At 40.6% G+C, this 20996-nt stretch overlaps 1 protein-coding gene across 3 annotated transcripts in view; it reads left to right on the top strand.

Annotated features, from left to right (window-relative positions):
• Positions 1–20996, top strand: part of shisa7b (shisa family member 7) — a 92010-nt gene that overhangs the window by 25719 nt on the left and 45295 nt on the right. For all 3 annotated transcript variants that reach the window (XM_034160790.1, XM_034160788.1, XM_034160789.1), the window contains exons 3-6: positions 15811–18114; positions 18358–18600; positions 20039–20155; positions 20384–20526. In XM_034160790.1, coding sequence (XP_034016681.1) covers positions 17705–18114; positions 18358–18600; positions 20039–20155; positions 20384–20526 — 913 coding nt within the window. In that variant the 5' untranslated portion in view covers positions 15811–17704. The remainder of the gene's footprint in view (positions 1–15810; positions 18115–18357; positions 18601–20038; positions 20156–20383; positions 20527–20996) is intronic.

Here is a 20996-nt window from a genome sequence, read left to right as displayed (position 1 = left end):
TGTTCAATCATCGTGCGTACTCGTGGCGTGGAGAACGATCGGTGCAACGGTGCCCGCCACCTCAAAGGCCTTCAGCAGACGCCGGGCAAATGCTGTGGCAAACTGAAGCCTGAGTTGTTACTATAACGACACCACTGCCGCCATGAAAAGGGAATAATTATCACCACGGTCAGATTGAGTCATTTGGATGATGTTTTGAGAGCAGATTAACATGTGTGTGTGATGTCTGCTGTTACCGTCTGCTTCACAGCTACCATCAGTGCATATGCCGTCAAAGACGGAGCACGAGTCAATCCATCACATCGACTTATCATAAAACAGAGTTGTGCTCGCTGTACTGATCAAACAGTTTGACTGATTAAAAACGCACAATTACTCCTCAGACTGTAATTATTGATCGTTAGCTGTTAATGAATCCGTCAGCCTATAAAACAAATGTCTTTCAGTGTCCTCAGATGCGTTTCCACTGCACCTGTCCAAAATCTAAACCATTTGACAACCAAACAGTCAGTTTAAGCCACGTCCACCACACTATGGAGTCACCCTAGGGTGTGGACGGCAACCACCCGGACAGACAACAGATCTATCCCCGTTGGTCAAAAGTAACCATCTACTTTCTGCCACAGCCGGCGTGTCCTTGGATGATACCTCAAGACTAAAGGCCCAGCTCACAAATCTCTGTATCCTGTTTTAGCTGAGATTTTATTCTGAAAATTCTCACCAGAAATGGTGATTCATATCACTTCTTTCAGGGTGTTGGTCCAGTTAACTCTCACAGTGTAGCAGTACGCCTCCCTTGTGGTTTGGTAAGAATTGCAGTTTTAAGGTCACAATAGGGTTCAAATCAGGGCACACTCCTGTCCTTTCCTTAAACCAGTGGTGTCCAAAGTATTGAATCAGTGGCCTTTTGGCTTTTTGAGATTTCTCTGTCAGAATGTGATGTTTGCATAGATTTAAAATAAAGCACAAGATTGTTCAAACCATTTTTTTTTTTTCTTGTATCAGGTATTTGTGCTTTTGGTTCATATCACTCTGGCGCATGGGCGCAATTTGGTGGGGGATAGGGGAGACATGTCCCCCCCCACCTTTTCAATCAGGGGGGACAGAATATGGTATGTCCCCCCACCTTCTGACATATATGTGTGCACTTGAAACATGCTATTCCAGTCTTATGTGCAAACCATGTCAGAATAGTATCTCTGTTTCTGCAAGTTTGTATTTTTAGCAGCACTGACTTGTTTATAACACCTGTTTCTTGTTTGTCACATTCGGAATTTTCTGGGACTGCATTTGCCCAGATTTGAAACCAAAAATAGTTGCCTCTAGGGACTAGTGTCTACACATAAGTATCTATGGACCATATGCTAATTTACTAAATTCTGAAAGTTAGAAAAGGAAATCAGAAAAGCTATCTGGGACCTCAGAAAGCCCATCTGCAATTATTGCTTGATCTCCAAAATCAGTCTATGCAAGCGAAATTATGTTCAGTATGAGTGTTGTCATTAGTGCCACTTCGAAAATTAAATTCATAAGTAATTTATCCTAAACTTATGATCTGTTGTTTTTTCAAACTTATGCAAAAACAAATCTTGAGGAAAAAAATACAGTATGTATGTAGTTAATAATTATTAAGCGCCTGTTCTTTCATATTTTTGAATATATTTTACCACATTGCAGTTGTTGTTGTTGTTTGTTTGTTTTTTTGTTTTTAATGAAAACTCAACCTATCATTCTTTTTGAGTTCTACACGTGGTGATACCTTATTTACATCAGGATGTTAATAAAATCAATGCTGGCTATTCTCAGAATTAATTACTTATATCCACAGTTTCAAACTGCATAAGTCAAATGGTGTCCACTTTATGGTCTTCTCAAAACATTAAAATTACTGTTCTGGATGCTCAGAATGAATCTGAGCTTATCTAGAAATTGTTGGCTTCTGGGGGCCTAAAGTGACCCCCGGCCTATGGGCTTCGGCCCTGCAGGCCTCGCACTTTGTCCCCCCCAATTTCTAGTTCTAAATTGCGCCCTTGCTCTGGCGAGTAAAATTGCTGCAGCTTCTGTATATTCAGCATTTTGTGGTGTATTTTCCAGTTCTTGTTTGTGGGTCAGATCTGGATGACAAGTGAATTTTGTTTTTTTTTTTTAATGGTGACGTATCACTCTGAGTTCTTTTCTAGTTGAGACAGTGAACATGAGCCGCCTCATTCAGTTGTCATCTCTCCCTTTTTTGAATGATGTTCCTCACACCTCAGCCTGCCACGAACGCTGTTGGTCCATTTTTGTCACTAATTGGTGTTTTAGTGTCTGGCGGTAGGATCTGGGTCAGGAGCTGATGCACAGCAGGACTGTGTAAAGATTTAAAAATGAGTCACCTAGATTACAGCAAATAAATAAAAAAAATCTTGCCCATATTCTTGAAGTGTCACAAATTCACAAACACTTGCTCATCTTCAACCATTTACTCCAATTAAGCGTCACCTGGGGCTGGAGCCTATCACAGCAGTCAGAGGGTGTGAGGCGGGTTACACCCTGGACAGGACGCCAGTCTGTCGCAGGGCCACATATAAACAGACAAACACATTCACACCCGCACACACAATTTCAAGTTTTCAATTCACCTAACCTGTGTGTCTTTGGATGTGGAAGGGAACAAACGCGGGGAGAACACGCAAGCTCCACACAGGCCACAGGCGGGAATCAATCCCATGACCTTCTTGCTGTGAAGCGACAGTGCTAACCACTAAGCCACCGTGCTGCCATGTGACACAAATTCAGATTATTGAAAATTAATAAATGTTGCCAGGTGGTGGCTGCAGAAGCAAACTAGAAGTTTAAAAATCTGACATCTCATGGATTTCTTTGGATGCTAGCTGACACACCATGACCTAACCACTGACGTGTCAACATTGTCCAGGAGGTGAATGTAATGAGATTTTTAAAATCTTATGTGCAACTGTTTGTCGTTTGCCACCTCTGAGGAAGAATCGTGTTTGGAATGTTTGGACATTTATTCCAGTGTTTAGGAAATGTAAACTGAAGCAGCCTTTAAACAGAGTGACGCTGACTCACAGGCATTCTGATTTTAAACAGTGGTGGGCACAGTTCTGCTAATCCACTAACCGCTAATTATCGAAGCTAATGATTTCATTATCGGATTAGCTTTTCAAATAATTTTGAAAACCATCAACAGACTAGTATCTTCAGATAAATTTTGGTCCGATAATTGTCTGTGGTCGCCTTTGATGCTACCAGACGTGATCGTGATGTTAAAACTCAAAATCAGCTTGTTAATAGTTGCAAGTGTACCGGAGACAATACTGGAAGTTAGCGGTTAGCTATTAGCTGCAGCTTCCAATACATTTTTGGGTATCATGATTTGGCCCTTTAGGCCCTGTTGGTATTGTTCTCAACTCTGTTCATCTTCCATGCTGTGAGCCTTCTGTGTTTTGTCACGTCAAGTTTTCATGGTCATGCTTCGGTTCTAACTGGTTTTGTTTGATTTTCTCTGTGTATCATTTGCTTACCACATTTATAGTTTTACTTTACTGCTTATTGTTTTGCTTTCACTCTTGGTCCCTTTAGTTGTTTTAGACTTTAGTTTTGTTCTGTTTATCACATTTATTGTTTTATGCTTTAGTCTCAGGTTTTGGTTATTTATCTTGTACTGTTTCTTATCAGGTTAAGTTCTGTTTATTTATTGTGCTTTTCTATAACCTCTGGTTTTGTTTGCTTATCATTTATTTTCTAGTTAGTCATTTGTCTGTTTGCCCTCTTTAGATTGGTTATAGTATTTCTTAGTTCTGCCCTTTTTTGTTTTGCTCACGCATTGTTTGTCTAGAACACATCACGTTATTCAGTTAGTTGTTCTGTCACCTACTTATCTTGCTTTGCACCACTTTTGTTTTGCCCTCCTGCACGCTCTTGCCTTTCTTCTCTCTTCTTTGTTCACTTAACCACACCTCTTTCCAGAACCTTTCACACACCTGCTTCACATCAACCTGATTAGTTTGTTCCTTTTTAAAACCCTCACAGTTCCACTGCTCACTGCCTGATTGTTGACTTCATTCACTTTCTCGCCTCTCATTCTTGTCCAGTTTGCGCTTGTGTGTTTTGACATTGCTTTTGTGCTCCGACCTCCACCTTGTCGTATCCTGAGCTCTGCCTGTATTTTTGCCTGCTTTATACCTCAACGCCATGTGAACGAACCCTGCCTGGTTTATGAACCACGTCCCAGCCTGTACCATGTCTGACTACCTGTGTACCAAACCCAATGCCTGGTTTCAAGATAAAGCCTTTTATTCATCTAAACCAACCACACCTGTGAGTCTGCATTGGTCTCCTACTGCTTCCAGTTTCAGCCCACCATGAGCCCTGACATTGGGTGGGTTATTGGTTTAGCTTTATAAAAGATAACTTTTCAGTTAGCTGTGCCCACCACTGATGGAGCTAAAGTCGGCACACAGATATCAGATTAAGGTTTTTTTTTTTTTTCTGTCAGACAGAAATAGAACGTGACAGACAGGGAACAACGGAAATATCACAATAAGTGCATGTGAGTGAGTGGATTCAGCACCATAGAACAAGAATCAACATTTATTAAAAATGTCACCAATAAATAATTCATTTAAGTTTCTTTGTCAAGCTGAAAAAACAGTCAGCGACGTTTGCACTTCTGTAGCTGAAGGAGCAAAGAACCCGCGTGTCATGACTGTGCTTGTTTTAAATGAAACTAATTTTAATTTAGGAGAGAAAAGGAAATTATCAAGAAGTAACTTTTTTCCAGATTCAGGAAATTATATTTTAACCTCTGTGCTTGTGGTAAAGCTGTAGTTCTTCCTGAAAATTTTCAGAAGAAAAATAAGATATTTTCTTGGGTTGTGAGGAAATATGATACATATTTCTTTTCTTTTTGACAGTTAGACCAAAAATGGTTAATGCATTAATGACGAAAAACATTTAGTCATAGCCTTGCAGTTTATAGGCATTTTTGTCTGCCTTAGACACCAACATTTTATTTAATTGATTGAATTTATTTAACAAAATACATACGTAATTGCACATTAAAATACAAGGATAGCACGAGAAAATGAAAAACACTTGTTTCATTCATGGTCCGGCAGTTTACCTTATTTTCTTTAATTTTCTTTATATTTGATTTCCCACCATTCTTTTTGAGAAGTGCACAAATTGGGTTTTTGTCACTTTTTTTTTTTAACCATGAGACCGCCATCAACCGGATGGTCGACATGGAGGCCTTTACATGTGATGTTAAAGGAATGACGTAATTTTAAGGTGTACCTTTTTTTTATAAATGGCCTAAAAATGAAAAATAAAACCAATATTTTTGTTCAGATATTAAACTGAGTATCCTCGATTGTGTCAAATCATTGGTATGTGCTTTCAGATACGAGTTAAACTGAAGCACGTACGTTGTACAAAACCAGAAAGTGACATTTATCTTAATACTGTATTTTGAAAAGTAGGTCACTTGAATGGATTTTTACTTTCAGACCAGTTTTATTCCACCAGTGTCTCGCTGCGATAAGACCAAGGGCAGTGCAGTGACCGTTATGGATAGAGTTCACCAATGCATGGCCGTACTGATGGTGCATGCACTCGTGCACGGGCACGTTTCTCACCATGCTTCAGGAAGGGGCTGAGAATGAGAGGAGCTGGAGAGTTGGGGGATGGAGGAACAGAGGGCTGAAGAGAGACTGAGGAAGAGGAAAGTAGAACAGTGACAGTGGAACAATGATATCTGTGGATCAGGAAACTGAACATCACAATTTACTGTTGTTTTCTTTTAAATGGTTAAAACTGTGCCAGAGAGAAAGAGAGAGAGGTTGCATTCCAGCCCACTCACTGCCAGAGAGGAGAAAGTGAATGGATGGAGGGATGAAGTGAGGAATGTTTGTGTTGGCGGACTCTTCTGCAGTAACTCACTGCCTGTCAGTGAGACTTTAGCACTTAAAACCTCTGCAAGAGAAAGACATGCTGCAAGAGACAGCAAGACAAACATAGTCAGCATACGGTAACCAGAGAGGTACATGTGTGGGTGCCGTACAGTAACTGGCGAGTCAGGTATATAGGCGCCGTACGGTAACCGGAGAGTCGCACGTATAGGCGCTGTACGATAACCAGAGAGTCAAATATGTAGGTGCCTATAATAACCGCAGAGTTAGACATGTACACTGCATATGGTAACCGAAGAATCAGATATATAGGTGCCATACGATAACCAGAGAGTCAGATATTTAGACACGGCCGTACGATAACCAGTGAGTTGCACGCATAGGCTGCGTACGGTAACCGGAGGGTCAGATATGTAGGCAGCGTACGGTAACCGGAGGGTCAGATATGTAGGCAGCGTACGGTAACCGGAGGGTCAGATATGTAGACAGAGTAAGGTAACTGGAGGGTCACACGCGTAGGCTGCGTACAGTAACCTGAGGGTCACACGCGTAGGCTGCGTACAGTAACCTGAGGGTCACACGCATAGGCTGCGTACAGTAACCGGAGAGATAGATGTAGATGCTGTACGATATCCAGAGAGTCAGATGTGTAGGCACCATATGATTACTGCAGAGTTGCATGCGTACACTGCATATAGTAACCAGAGAGTCAGATATATAGGCACCATACAAGAACCAGAGAGTCGCACACGTTGGCAGCGTATGGTAACCAGAGAGTTGCATGTGTAGGCTGTGTATAGTAACGGGAGGGTCAGATATGTAGACAGCATACAGTAACCGGAGAGTCGCATGTGTAGACGCTGTACGATAACCAGAGAGTCAGATATGTAGGTACCATATGAAGAGTTCAGATGCAAAACCCAGTATCTCCAAAACCATAAATTTTTAGTTGAGGCCAACATGTACTTGTCTGTCAAGGGGACCATCAGTGTGCAAAATATGAAAGTATATCAAACTGTTTTTATTTTATTGATGAAAGTCTGTGCATTTCCGAATATGGTTTCCTTCAAATCTCTATGTTCTGCTGCATTTTTCTCCATTTTAAAAAGATACTTATTGGGTTTTGCATCTGAACTCTTCATATGGTAACCAGAGAGTAAGATATGTAGGCAGTGTAGGCCAAACGGAGAGTCGGTGACTGGAAAGTCAATAATATACAAATAATGTTTGAGTTCAATGGTATGAATATTTCATGAGGTGAAAGCTGGAACATGGTTTGTTCCAGCTTTCACCGCATTAAATATTCATTCCATTGAAAGAATGTAAAAACATTCATTATTTGTTTTATATAACAGCTAAAATACATAGATCTTTGTCATTTGATATTTTATTAATTTATAAACAACAGAAAAGGGACTTACATTTTGGTGCTAAAGTCCAAATTGTGATGTGTAATCCAGCGATGCCGTGCACTGACTTTGGACTTCCATAAAAAGACTTTGTGTAGTTCCTCAGTCCAGCCAAAAATCACATCAGCTTTTCATCTGAACAGCTCTTCATGCATCCAGACAGTTTGCAGCAGAGAGGATTTTGTGTGTGTGTTACAAAAATTAGCAGCATCAGTTAGCTCAATCAAATCATCGTCAGTCGTTGTCCCTCGCACACACTCACACACACGCAGCCGGGTCTGCACTCGTGTGCACGTGTACTACCTCAGTGCAGTGAAAAAAAAATCGCATCGAAATTTAGTCCAGCTTTTCATTCTTTCTTCCTGCTAACAGCCTCCAGACAGCACAGTGGATTTGCTTTGTGTGTGTGCGTGCGTGTGTGTGCGTGCACGTGTGCATAGTGCAATGGTACCAAACATACGGAACCAAATTTGCACTCTAAATGGAACCAAACTGCCCTGTAAATGCAATGCAACCTAAATGGGACGAATTAATCCATGTCATGTGACATACAGTGGGGCGGCAACACAAAACAATTTTGCATTCTTGGATAAAAGCATCAAATTTGGCACACATATTCTAAATTAACTGTTTATTTTCAGATATGGGGCCATCCTGGAACTGACCTCTGAGCTACAGGGGTCAAAAAAGTATTACACAGGGGTCAAAATTTTAAAATGCTCCAATCATGTTGAAAAGTATACCACATTATTTGACTGATCATAACAATTCCAAAAAGGTATAGATTTGATTATCTATGAAGGAATGTTCTGGAGTTATGGGGTAAAAAGTGATGCAAATTATTGCTTTTTTTTTTTTTTTTTTTTTTTTTTTTTTTACCGAAATTGGAGCAACTTTAAGTTTTGACCCCTGTACAAACTGAAACTGATGTTTGTCACCATATTTGTTGTTTTTGCCTCATAATTCCAGAACATTCAGTCATAGATAGTCCAAACTACACCTTTTTGGAATTGTTATGATCGGACAAATAATGTGGTATAGTTTTCAACATGATTGGAGCATTTTAAAATTCTGACACCCCCCCCCCCCCCCCCCCCCCCCCGTGTATTTCTTTATTGACCCCTGTAGCTCATTAGAGGTCAGCTCCAGGATGGCTTTAAATCTGAAAAGAAACATTAGTTCATTTAGAATATGTGTGCCAAATTTGATGCTTTTACCACAAAATGCACAATTGTTATGGAAATTGTAGTTAAGCTGCTTCACTATACAAAGCACCAATCAAATGACAAGGATCCACTCAACCGTTATATAATCCACACTGACAAATGCAAAAGGGCTGACCTTTGTCCTGGTGATCAACTGTAAAGTTTTAATCAGTTATTTATCATTATTTTAATGTTGATTTTTATTAATTTATTTAAGAGTAATAATGGTTTTGGTTGACAGCCTGCCGAGTCAGAGTGATTGGATTTATGTTAAAGGTGGACAGTTTCATTTCTCTCTGTCTCCAGCTCCTTCACTTGTTCCTTAGCTGTGGTCCTGAGGTTCTGTTGGATGTATTGAACAAACATTTGATTCCTGTATGTAAATTTGGGCCTCCTTCCTCAACAATGTAAAATCTGTACAGTGGCTTGTCGTACCATGAATCTTTGCTTGTTGTAGCATGAAACTTTGCTTCTAAAGAGGGCCCAAACTTAAAAATGTTACATTTAAACACCTTGTGGAAATAATGCAGTCAGAACTGATTGAAAACTCATTCTGTGACCAAATGGAGTTGGGAAAAATGAGTTTGAAATTTCATAACTGTGTGTGTGTGTGTGTGTGTGTGTGTGTGTGTGTGTGTGTGTTCTGGTTTTATGCATTTTGACTACAATCTGGCATTATGAGATTCAAACTGGCGGGAATATGAATATTTGAGTGACTCAGGGAAATGTTAGTTAAACATTTAGGTTTTGCAAAACATGCTGATTAAAGTATTCAACGAGAAAATCTGCAGCCTTTAGAAAGTTTTCACGTTGGAATAATAGAATTATAAATATTCTCTCTATTCACCATAACAATTCTTTAAAATTATAGATTAATTTATGGGGGGGGGGGGGGGGGATGTCAGATTCTGCACACTCTCATTGTGTGGCATTAAACCATGGGCGCAATTTGGTGGGGAGATAGGGGAGCATGTCCCCCCCCCCCCACTTTTTCAACCAGGGGGGACAGAATATGGTATGTCCCCCCCCACGTTCTGACACATATGTGTGTACTTGAAACATGCTATGTCAGTCTTATGTGCAAACCATGTCAGAATAGTATCTTTGTTTCTGCAAGGTTGTATTTTTAGCAGCACTGACTTGTTTACATCTGTTTCTTGTTTGTCACATTCGGAAATTTCTGGGACTGCATTTGCCCAGATTAGAAACCAAAAATAGTTGCCTCTAGGGATTAGTGTCTACACACAAGTATCAATGGACCATATGCTAATTTACTAAATTCTGAAAGTTAGAAAAGGAAATCAGAAAAGCTATCTGGGACCTCAGAAAGCCCATCTGCAATTATTGCTTGATCTCCAAAATCAGTCTGTGCAAGCGAAATTATGTTCAGTATGAGTGTCATTAGTGCCACTTCGAAAATTAAATTCATAAGTAATTTATCCTAAACTTATGATCTGTTGTTTTTTCAAACTTATGCAAAAACAAATCTTGAGAAAAAAAATACAGTATGCGATAGTTAATAATTAAGAGCCTGTTCTTCCATATTTATGAATACATTTTACCACATTGCAGTTTTTTTTTTTTTTTTTTTTTTTTTTTTTATGAAAACTCAACCTATCATTCTTTTTTGAGTTCTGGTTGGAGTGCTGGTTATTCTCAGAATAAAGTACTTATATCCACAGTTTCAAATTCAAATTGCATAAGTCAAATGGTGTCCACTTTATGGTCTTCTCAAAACATTAAAATTACTGTTCTGGATGCTCAGAATGCATCTGAGCTCATCTAGAAACCATTGGCTTCTGGGGGCCTAAAGCGCCCCCCAGACCCCCGGCCTATGGGCTTCGGCCCTGCAGGCCTCGCATTTTGTGCCCCCTAATTTCTAGTTCTAAATTGCGCCCTTGCATTAAACATCAACGTTTTTTTGAAACATTTTTAAAACACAAATTAAATAAATTTACATATTCTTGTTCATATCTTTATGGCTGCTCTTCATTTAGTTTCTTAATATGTTGAATATATTTATTGCCTAAAATCAGGCGACGGAGTGAGCTCAGCTGTTCGTCAGTGAGGCCTTCTTAATTATCACATGTGAGGAAGCGGGTCGGAAAAGCTCCCCGAGGGTGGAGACACGCTGATGTGAAGCCAGACTTTCAGGGCAACCGAGTGCCAACAGCGTTCCAGCAGAGGACGGAGAGATCTTGGTAACTGTGATTCCTGTCAACCTATAATTCAGGACATCATGTTCTGCTGCATTTGTCTCATCCCCCGTACTACAGCCGTGGTCCTGTTTTTAGAGAGAAACAGTCTGTTCATTTCTGTTCTCAACCAAATTGTGCCTAAAAATCTCTCACACAAAAAAGTGAAAGCAATTTTCAGGCTCGTAGTTCTAAAAGTTGAAAGTGACCGTCTGCAGAAATGGCATCTTGGACACAAACGTTGGCTGGCAGCTAATCATCACACAAAAACATCTAACTTCACAAGTGAATTTTTCTTTTTAAAGTAACTGATATTGCCCAATGAACAAAGATAAGTTAATTTTGATCAGTCAGCTGCATGCTAACTAGCCATTCCAGCTGACATGGTGAGCCACTGCAGGCTAGCTGTAGCTATCAAGCTAGCTTGAGGGCTAGCTTGTCCATGTCCCACATAAACCTACCGTATTTGTCTACTTTTTTCTCTGACTGGAAACTGCACTGATTTGTGTTTGCGATGATTAAGTCAGACACAGTTCTATAAAATTCCATTATGTGACATGACGAGCTAGCATGATGGGTGTCTCCATTTTATTTATTTTTTATCTTTTTGTAAATTATTTTCCTGCAATGCTTCAGAAGTCAAGTATTGAGAAAGCTACTGCTTAGATATTAAATAGTTTAACTGTCAGTTTGGTAATAATACAATAACATGCTTTTGGAGGGCGGTATGCATTTTCAGAGGCCCTCGGGCGAATATCTGTCATTTTGGGTGACGGGGCATTCACTATTGCGCCGTGCGAGCCAGTCATGGAACTTGCGCATTCCAAACTCGGTGTATTTTGTCGTGTTAGCTGGTACCGCGCTGCTCTCCAAATTTGCCAGTGCGTCCTCCTCAAGCTGGCTGCTTTGGCTGCTGTTCTTTGTCAGACTATCCTTGAGAAAATCATCCATATTGGGAGCAACACGCACTTCAGAATCCGAATCGCCTTTATTGTCATTGTAATTTGCATTGCAACAAGATTTGAGTGCAACTCCAAAAAGGTGCTTTCCGTGGTGCGAGTAATTTTTAGCCAAATAAAAGATAATAAAATTTAACAATAAATTGTTCAGAGTATATGTACAACTAAATAAACATAAGATAAGGTAAAATAAAATGTCTCGCCTTTTTATCTTTTGCTCTGCGGAGAGTTCTTGGGCTGCACGCGCTATGACGTCATTTGTTTACGCACATCGGGCGGATATGCCAATACTCGTTCGCTACTGCGGGCGGGTATAGCCAGGTAGCGTCGACGTAAATCTACGCTACCGGCCTAGTAACGCCTTGGCAAAGTGATAATAAAAATCAATTAAATTTTTTTAAGACTCCTGAAGCATAAAGACGCTGTTGTAACAGCCATGTCTGTCTGTCAATGGTAGTATCTTCAAAATGCAATGAGCAATTTCTATCAAACTTGGTAGGTGAAGTCACTGGATTATATTCTCACAACACAGGTCTTGTCAGGGTCATAGGTCGAAAGCCCCTTTCACACCTGGCTTGCGTAGAGTTGCATTGTGTTGTGTATCTGTTATGCAGGAATGGCTGCGTATGTTGTACACAGGGGAAGCTTTGGCCCCACAGATTTACATAGATAGTGTCGAGCTGTACATCAGGACTGCCCCTAGTGGATCGCGGCCCGCCATCTTGAAATGTTGAAGTGCTGCAGCGGTCTCGCGCTGTCAGTGGAAAATGCATGCTTTGCGCTTGTAATCAGTGTCGAGTGTCTGGCCGATTTCTCCGCCGTTATTTACATTTCAGATGTGAAAACTTGTGCTTAGGTCAATTCAGATACGTAGATTTGATTTCTGAAGTCAGATTTATCATAACTATTGATCCTTTCTCCCTATAAGGCTGCAAATGGAGCGTAAAGTGGAATTCTGTATCTTGCACTGTCAATAAAAAAAACTCATGTCATCAGTTACATTTAAGTTGTGAAACCTTCTGTATGGGTCAATTAAAATACGCAGGTTCAAATTTTGGGGTCAGATTATTCAGATCTGTTGGTCCTTGTCTGCTATAAGGCTCAGAATTTAGCATAAAACTGTGTTTTTCACTCCTGACAAAATTGGGCAAGATGACCATCTCCTCAGTAGATTTAAACCCTATTTTCCAATTCTAAATATTCTTAAATTTTTTCATGGCTCATTTGGAATATGAAGGATTTTATTTCTGAAGTCAGAATTATGGTTATTATTCACATCAGCACGCTCATGCAATGATCTTGAAACTGTTTTAAATATGGAATTGCATAATGTGGTTGAGTGGGTAACATCTAATAAGTTAGTGTTAAATACAGAGAAGACTAAATGTATGGTTATTGGATCTAGCTGTGTTATGAAAAACCCCATTGTGAAATGATAATGAATCAAATGCATGAGACCAAGCTGCTGGGTGTAGTGGTAGATTCAAAATTATCATGGAAAAAACATATAAATAATATTTTTGTAAAAATGGGCAGGGGTATATCAATTATGAGAAGACATGCAAGGTTTCTAAGTTGCACTACAAGGAAGTACGCTATTAATGCACTATTATTAGTATATTTGGACTATTGCCCAGGTGTTTGGTCAATTGCTACTGGAGAAATGATAAACAGATTACAGATTATTCAAAATAGGGCTGCTCCTGTGGCACTTAGATGCAGTTACAGGACAACTATCATCACAATGCATAAAAAATTAAACTGGTTGTTAGTCAAAGATAGACTTTTATATTCGCTGATCATTTTTGTAAAATTATTGTCACTAAGTTACCTTATATTTTGTTAAGGAATTTTTCTTTTAGTTCAGAAAATCATACTTACAGAACCAGACATGCTGTGGTGGGAAATTTTACATTCCTGTAGCTAGAACCAATGCCATTAAGAACACTGTCACATTTAAGGGTATGCATGATATGCATGAATGGAATTTATTACCGGATCACATCAAACTCATTGCAAATGAATGTTTCTTTAAAAAACTTCTGAAACCTTATTTATCGGTATAAGGAGTAATCTGAGTCAACCCTTTCACCATGCATAGATGATGATTAATTTGATTTGATATAGTTTTGGTTTTGATATGCGATTTTTATTTTCATTTATTTTATATATTTTTTGAATGTATTTTTGGTTTACTATATTTGCAAATCTGTTGGACCCCAGGAAGAAAATGGTATCTCGTCTGACTGCTTTTAACGTAAGGGACCTACCAGTTGATACCTGGACTCTGGGGGGGGGGGGGGGGGGGGGGGGTGTATGGTTTTTCTCTTTCAACCAGCATGAAAAAAATTCCGGCAAAATTTTTGATTTTTACTCATCTGTTCAGAGGGAGTGTGCAGAAGAATTGCTGTGCATTCAATCTTCCAAGATGGGCAGCTTAGCGCTCCAGGTCACATGACCAAAATACCTGTCTATTATCTCTGTTTGGCCCGCCTCTTCTTCTTCTGTGGTTTTGGCCCACCTCTTCTTCTTCTGTGGTTTTGAAGCTTAACTGTCAGCAAAGTTCAACAGAATCCAGCAGGATGAATAAAATCTAGCAATGTAGGTATGTACTGATTTAAAAAAAAAAAAAAAAAAAAAAAAAAAAAAAAAAAAAACCCGCAGGACTGGCATAGGGTAGCCTACAATTGCGGAGGCATGGTGTACAGTAGCGCAGTATTGCGTAGAGTTGCATACAGTAGTGGAGTGTTGCATAGACTTGCGGAGAGCACTGCGTCCAGTGCTCTACGCCGAATGTCCGCGAAAAAAATTTAGCGTTTAACTTCTTGTGTCTATTTTGCAGCCCACTTTGCGTCCCTCAGCATATTGCCACGTAGGACTGCATAAGCTCGGCGTAGTTGGTGCGCCGTATTACGCAACTGTACAGTGGCCTGGTGTGAAACGGGCTTAAGTTCACAGTCAAATCATGGGTCTTTGTCTAAAATGCAAGAATGGCCATATCTCAGGATCCAGATGAACTATTGAAACTGGGTTTTCTGCATAGATGTCTGCTGTCCTCTGATGTCAATGTAATGTGATGGCTTCAAGAGAATTCAAAATATTAGCTGACAAAAAGAGGCACTGCAATAGTCTGGATGCTTTGGGCTTTATTTAAATGATTACTGTGTTATTATCAAATTACTTTGTTAGACTGAATACAAATGGAGAGGCGTCTTTCATAGCAGCACGTCAAGAGTTCAGAATTCTATGTCTGAAAACTCAGACATAAATATGTTTCTAAAGCCGCAGACACACATAAGGCAACACGCTGTTTTATAAATCCTAGTCATTGTGAATCTATCAGCCCATGCACAAACCCAATCTCCATTTCCACATCAGACATATATGGATGTAGACGAGCCCTTAGTCGCCAGTTTCATTTGAATGAATCCCCCTGTTCCACTGCTTTCTGAATTGAGGGGATGAACGCCATTTCAATGAATCACACAGCGTATTGAACTAGAAATTATTTTTTTCTTTACAACTACAACTGCATTCTGCCATCAGCAGTGATACTGCAAATCAATCACATTGATTAATGTCTCAAGTGTTTTATAATTAATCATACAACCTGCGTTACCGCCCATTTTTATATTGACAGAAAGTGATTAACTTAGTGGTCTGTTTTTGTAGCTTCACCGAATTGATTTTTCCGCTTCTTACAGCAGCCTTACTCACATTTAACCTGGTGACTGTCCATCAGTTAATCAATTGATTGTTACTGCACTCAATTAGTGAGCACAACATTTTAAACCTAGTTTGAGCACTATTTTTGCTGTATACTGCCATCAGCGAGTGCAGAACCCTGGCTAACATGTTCTGCCTAGATGGCAAATCAATAAATTTTCTGCAGTATTTAGTTGATCAGTTAAAAAAATGTCAACATGTCAAACATTTGAATGACTGATTGTTGAAGCGCGTTCACGATTTTACGTAGCAGGAAATTATTTGTTGTTGCTTTGCCTTTTCTGTAAAATAATCGACAGTCGTGCATTTGGGTTCAAGTCTAAATCTGTGCTGCGCTCATCTGTCCAAACCCAAATGTCGACGACCTCGACTTAAATGCATGTTGTGCTCTTCTCTTGCAGCGTGCTGAAAGCTGCTGAACAAGTGGACCTCTAAGAGGAAGAACAAAGAGGAAGTTGGATCTGATCAGGACTCTCCCGGTGCCAAGCCCATTTGTTCTGGCAGATTTGCACAGCTGCTTTCCAACTGTTGGGATTGAGGTTTTCCACCTCACCTCCTCCACGCAAGACCAAAACCAGGTGCCAAACTGACTGTGTCCAGAAATAAAGTAAAAAAACAAAAAACAAAACAAAAATCTTCAAAACTCACCATCGTCAGATCCCATTTAGAGCTCAGTTTTATTTTGAAATAGTGAATTGTGAACATTTGAACACACATTTGCATTGTGGCTGCTCTTTAAGGTTTTCCACACCGGACTGATCAGTGCATTATTTCAAAGTGCTTTATCCCGGAGTGCGTGCTGCGCAGTGATAACTCCTCTGCTGTGACTGACAGGCAACACGAGCCACATCAAACCTGATTAATTTCCCGCCGCTGCTGCTATCTGAAAGGCTTTGAGAATTAGCATCATCGCAGCCTACGCTGTGACACACACTGTCGACACTTTTCCTATCTCCTTCTTCCAGTCGCTCCATCTCTGGCTTCAATTTCTGTGACACCGAACATCCTGAAAGTCCCCTTTTGTCTTTATACCGGTGACCTCTTTGACCTTTTTATGTGCATTCTACTACAAACATGCAACACAGAACATAGCCTAAAGCCATACTGAACGCCAGCCATACAAACACTGTTCATGTTCATGCACAAGTTCTCCAACAACGTGACTCTCAGGTCACATCGGTGCACATTCATGCAGTCGGCAAAGAAGAAGGTTATCTTTTTTCGACCCGTGTCTTTCTAGATATCACTGTGTGATTAGACCGCCTGCACTTCCTGCCGTGCTACATTGGAGTTCGCACCGTCGTTGTCGCCGCGTTCCTCCGACTTGACGAATGAATCCGGATAGTTTCATGTCTGTGCTGTGGGCAGAACCTCGCCGCCCTGCTAGAACTGGGCCCAAGCCCTCCTTTGTTCTGTTTTGTTGGGCCAAGCTGAATTCAGAGCAAAGACACTCGCGTAGGGGTATCAAAAGCGCCTAAATCCTGCTGATTTTTTGCTTCCTTCGCTTTGATTTACTTGCACGTTAACCCTCTTATGCCTTTGTCATTATTTAATCAACTAATCGTCGTCTTCTAACCGAAAAGCATCATTTATCTTTATGTCAAAATTGTCGTCTGCAGCCTTTAAATTTCGATTCAATAATTCTGTTGCGAGAAAGAAAAATTTATTTGAAGTTGTTTGAGTGTAAAGTGGAGAAGTAACCTTAAACCAAATTTAGACAGTTTCCTCTCGGCTCGGATCAAACTGAAGCTGCCAGCCTTTGTTGTTTACAGTCACGTGACACAGAAAATAAAATTTTTTCACCTACAGAACTTTTACATCTATGCAGGTTGACAAAAGTGCCAAAGTCAAAATGTCCAGCATAGCTCTTTGGTGGTGAAACGTAAGGTTTACATACATGCAAAATGCTTACAGATTCTGTTTTCCGTCAACGTTTCTTAATTTTCTCACCACTGGAATAAACGACTCCTGGAGAAAACTTCACTGTTTTTACAATTTGGGTTTTTTCGCACACGCAGTTTCTTTTTGTAAAAGTTTTGAACATCCAGATTATTTCTAATTTCATTTGGTGAATTATACAAAGACACTTACTGAGCTTTACGTTGAATTTCAAACAGCCATTACATGTGCAGTTTGTAAAGCACGTAAAAACTCTAAACGGCAAAAACCTTGATGTTTACAAAAGCTGCTTCAAGGGATAGACATTAAATGTTTACATTAAAGCAAAAGCGTGAAATGTGAGACAACAGGGTTCCAAACGAACCGCCCGTCCTGGGAGTGAACACCAATAAAACGATGAGAGCCACAATGTCAAAGGAGACATTTTCCTTCCTCTTCCTGCTGTGCTTCCGCCTCGCTGTTTCCAAGATCACCATCATCACAGAGCGACATGCCGCTGACGACGATGTCAAGACTCTGACCGGCACCGGCGGCTCAGCCGGAGCCGCTAAAACCAGCACCACATTGTTTCTTCTGACTGGCTACAAGACATCGCTTCTGCCCACCGGACCCAAGGTGGCGCCAAAAGCAGCAGAAGTGGAGGACGGAAATGATTCTTCGCTCAAAATTGCCGAGCTCCCCCCGAAGCCACTCCCTCAGACCATGTTGCCAAGGAACATGACGGCCGCAGACGCCCTGAAGCCGCCGCTTGGTGCCGCTCAGGTGGCTCCGGCACCCAGACAGCTGGTGGATGTGGACGTGTGCAGGTAAAAACACACAATTACTTCCTGTTGTGCTTATTGATATTTCTTTGTGGGTATGATCAACTTTGAAACCACACCTGTGCATTCGATAAGAAAGACAGAAGTTATAAATTGATTTGCAGTCAGCAACGTGAGAGATAAATATGCAAAGACACCTTCTACAACACACATTTGTGACGTTGAATAAATTGTCTCATTGCGATTTGGACAATTGATTTGACTGTGGCTTTCAACTCGGTTCCTCAGGGGTTACTTTGATGTTATGGGCCACTTTGACAACACATTCAACTGCTCTAAGGGAACCTACATCTACTGCTGTGGCACTTGTCACTACCGGTTCTGCTGTGAGCACCAGAGGAACCGGCTGGACCAAGACACCTGCACCAACTACAACTCGCCAATCTGGGCAGACACGCAGGTCCCCATCACTGTGCCCGCAGGGAACCGGCCAGACCCAGATTTTGAGACGTTCCCGCAGCAGAACAGCAGGTTAGATTTTGGGTTTGTTTGTAATAGTTAAGACCACTGAAGAAAAAAGCCAAGACACATACCCTGTAAAACGAATACATAGATGAATGAAAGAGTCCATCCCATCAAGATTATTACGATAACTCAAAAACAATCAAAGCTATAATGCAGGCATCTCCAGCCCTGATCCTGGAGGGCACCTTACTACCTGCTCTAGTCACACCTGGTCAGTTAACATGGGCGTTTCCCACATCTTGATTGGGTGAGCACACATGACTGAGGGAATTAGCTGTGGGTGGAGTAGATCGAGTTGTAAAACATGCCAGTCAGGTGCCCTCCAGGACCAGGGTTGGAGAGGCCTCCAATAATGTATGTCTCCAAATGAAAAGGGTGTATAATGAGGACACACTGGGTTACATCTGGTGATGTTTGATGTTCTATATCAATCCAAAAAGTAGCTTTGTTTAGCATTTGTAATATCCCACAGACCTGGACGGATGATGGAAATTAGAAGCAGGTTGTGGTTGAAGTTGCATGAATCTTGAAATGAGCTTGTTAGTCAGTTTCTTCATTTTCCAAGTCTTGGTCCGGTGACCAGCGAGGTCAGTGTGGCCTGTATTAATAGCACAGAGGAATTAGACTAACCCAGCTCCAAATATCCTCACATTTGTACTGAAGTTTTTGATAGACCCTGAGGCCTATCGAAGACTTCAGTACAGAAGCATAGAGGCGTAGAGGTATCTATACATGGATTTCTTCTGAAGTATGTTTGTTTAGAAGTGCCACCCCAAAATTGATTAGTTTATATTCCAGGTTCACTGCAAAAACTGTCCCCCTCAGAATAAGCCAAATCATCTGAAATCTAGCCAAATTGTCTTGTATTAAGCAAAAAATCTGCCAATGGGGTGAAAAAAAATTACTTGGTTAGAATTCTCAAAACTATCAAAATGTCTAGGTACTGAATTATCAAAATGTGCCTTAAAACAATAGAGAATTCTTATTTTAAGATTAGGCTCTGACTTAAAATAAGGAAAACAGTCTTGTTCCTTTGCTGGGATGATTTGAAATCCATTGCCTTTCCTTGTTACTGGTTAAATACAGCTTGATATTAGCTGGAAAAACTTAAGAAAAAGTGAGATACATTTTCCCAAAATAAGACATTTTTTCTTATGTAAAATCTGCTTGACAAGATTAGACAAAAATTAAGTCAAAATTTCTTTAGACAAGTCTTTTTTTTTTACTTTCTTAGATATAAGTTTTTGCACTGTTAAGTTAAAATTTCAGATGATAAAAAAAGTGCTACTGATTTCGGGTAAATCCCACATTTTTTAGCAAGTTTTGTGCAAGTGGTTTGTATTTTACAATTTGAAAAAGACAACAGATTTTAATGTTGGCTGAATCCTTTATTTTTTATGTTTTGCGTAGATGAGTTTATTAATGGTAACTCCTCTAAACGCAGCACAGCTTATGTGATTGGAGGCGTGATCTCCTTCACGGTGGTGGTTGCTGTTGGTGTCCGGATTGCCTTCAGCAAGGTGTCGCGCCGACCTCGAAACAGGGAGATCAACATGCCCAGGTAAGAATGGAAGACCAGGCGACTGGGATTGTGTCTTTAAACTTCAGAAAGCGTAATGAGGGTGATACTGGCACTTTAAGATTTTCTATATGTAAACTAGGGGGCACTCGGAGACAGTCCACAGCAGACTTTGGGAGTTCATATTTTATTGTTTCCTTGACATTATTTCATTGTATTTTGTCTTTTTCCCTCGTGTGTCCTCGCCCGTCCTTCACGCTGCTGCGTCAGGTCGCTGGTGGATATTTTGCGTCATCAGTCGAGCTCAGCGCAGCAGGGAGAGCGGAACAACAACGCCATGCTGACCACCACGTCTGACGGACGTGTCTCCAAAAACCTCTACACGCCCGTTCTGCAGAGCAAAGACAACCGCAGTAAGTGAGGCTTCTTTATTCTAGGACTTCGAGAACACTTTAGAATTAATTAAAAGGTTTCAAATATCATTTGGTTTAATTGAGTGTTCAATTCCCTCTGTGTGTGTGTGTGGGGGGGGGGGGGGGGGGGGGGGGGTGTAATTGCTGTTAATCCTTTGGGATGGTGTCAGAACAACCAGGATTTTACTTAAAACAAAAGGGGTGGTGATGTCATGAGCTGCTCAGCCAATCACTTTGCTTGTGTCCCACTTTTTTTTTTAACAGCCGACCTGATCACAATGGAGGATGGCAGATTAATTTACTGAATGGAGACATTTTCCAGGAAATATGACTGTTGTCTGGATGTTGCAGAGTGACACGGGAATCCATGGCAACACCAGATCTGCAGCCAAAAGCAGATCAGGCCTTTATTTTGCAGGAGAGTTAAATTCAAATGCTGAAAGACAAAACCTGGTGTGTTTCCCATTGAC

This window comes from Thalassophryne amazonica, chromosome 20 (assembly GCF_902500255.1).
Source record: "Thalassophryne amazonica chromosome 20, fThaAma1.1, whole genome shotgun sequence".
Lineage (NCBI taxonomy): Eukaryota > Metazoa > Chordata > Actinopteri > Batrachoidiformes > Batrachoididae > Thalassophryne > Thalassophryne amazonica.
This window is presented reverse-complemented; position numbering and strand designations above follow the sequence as displayed.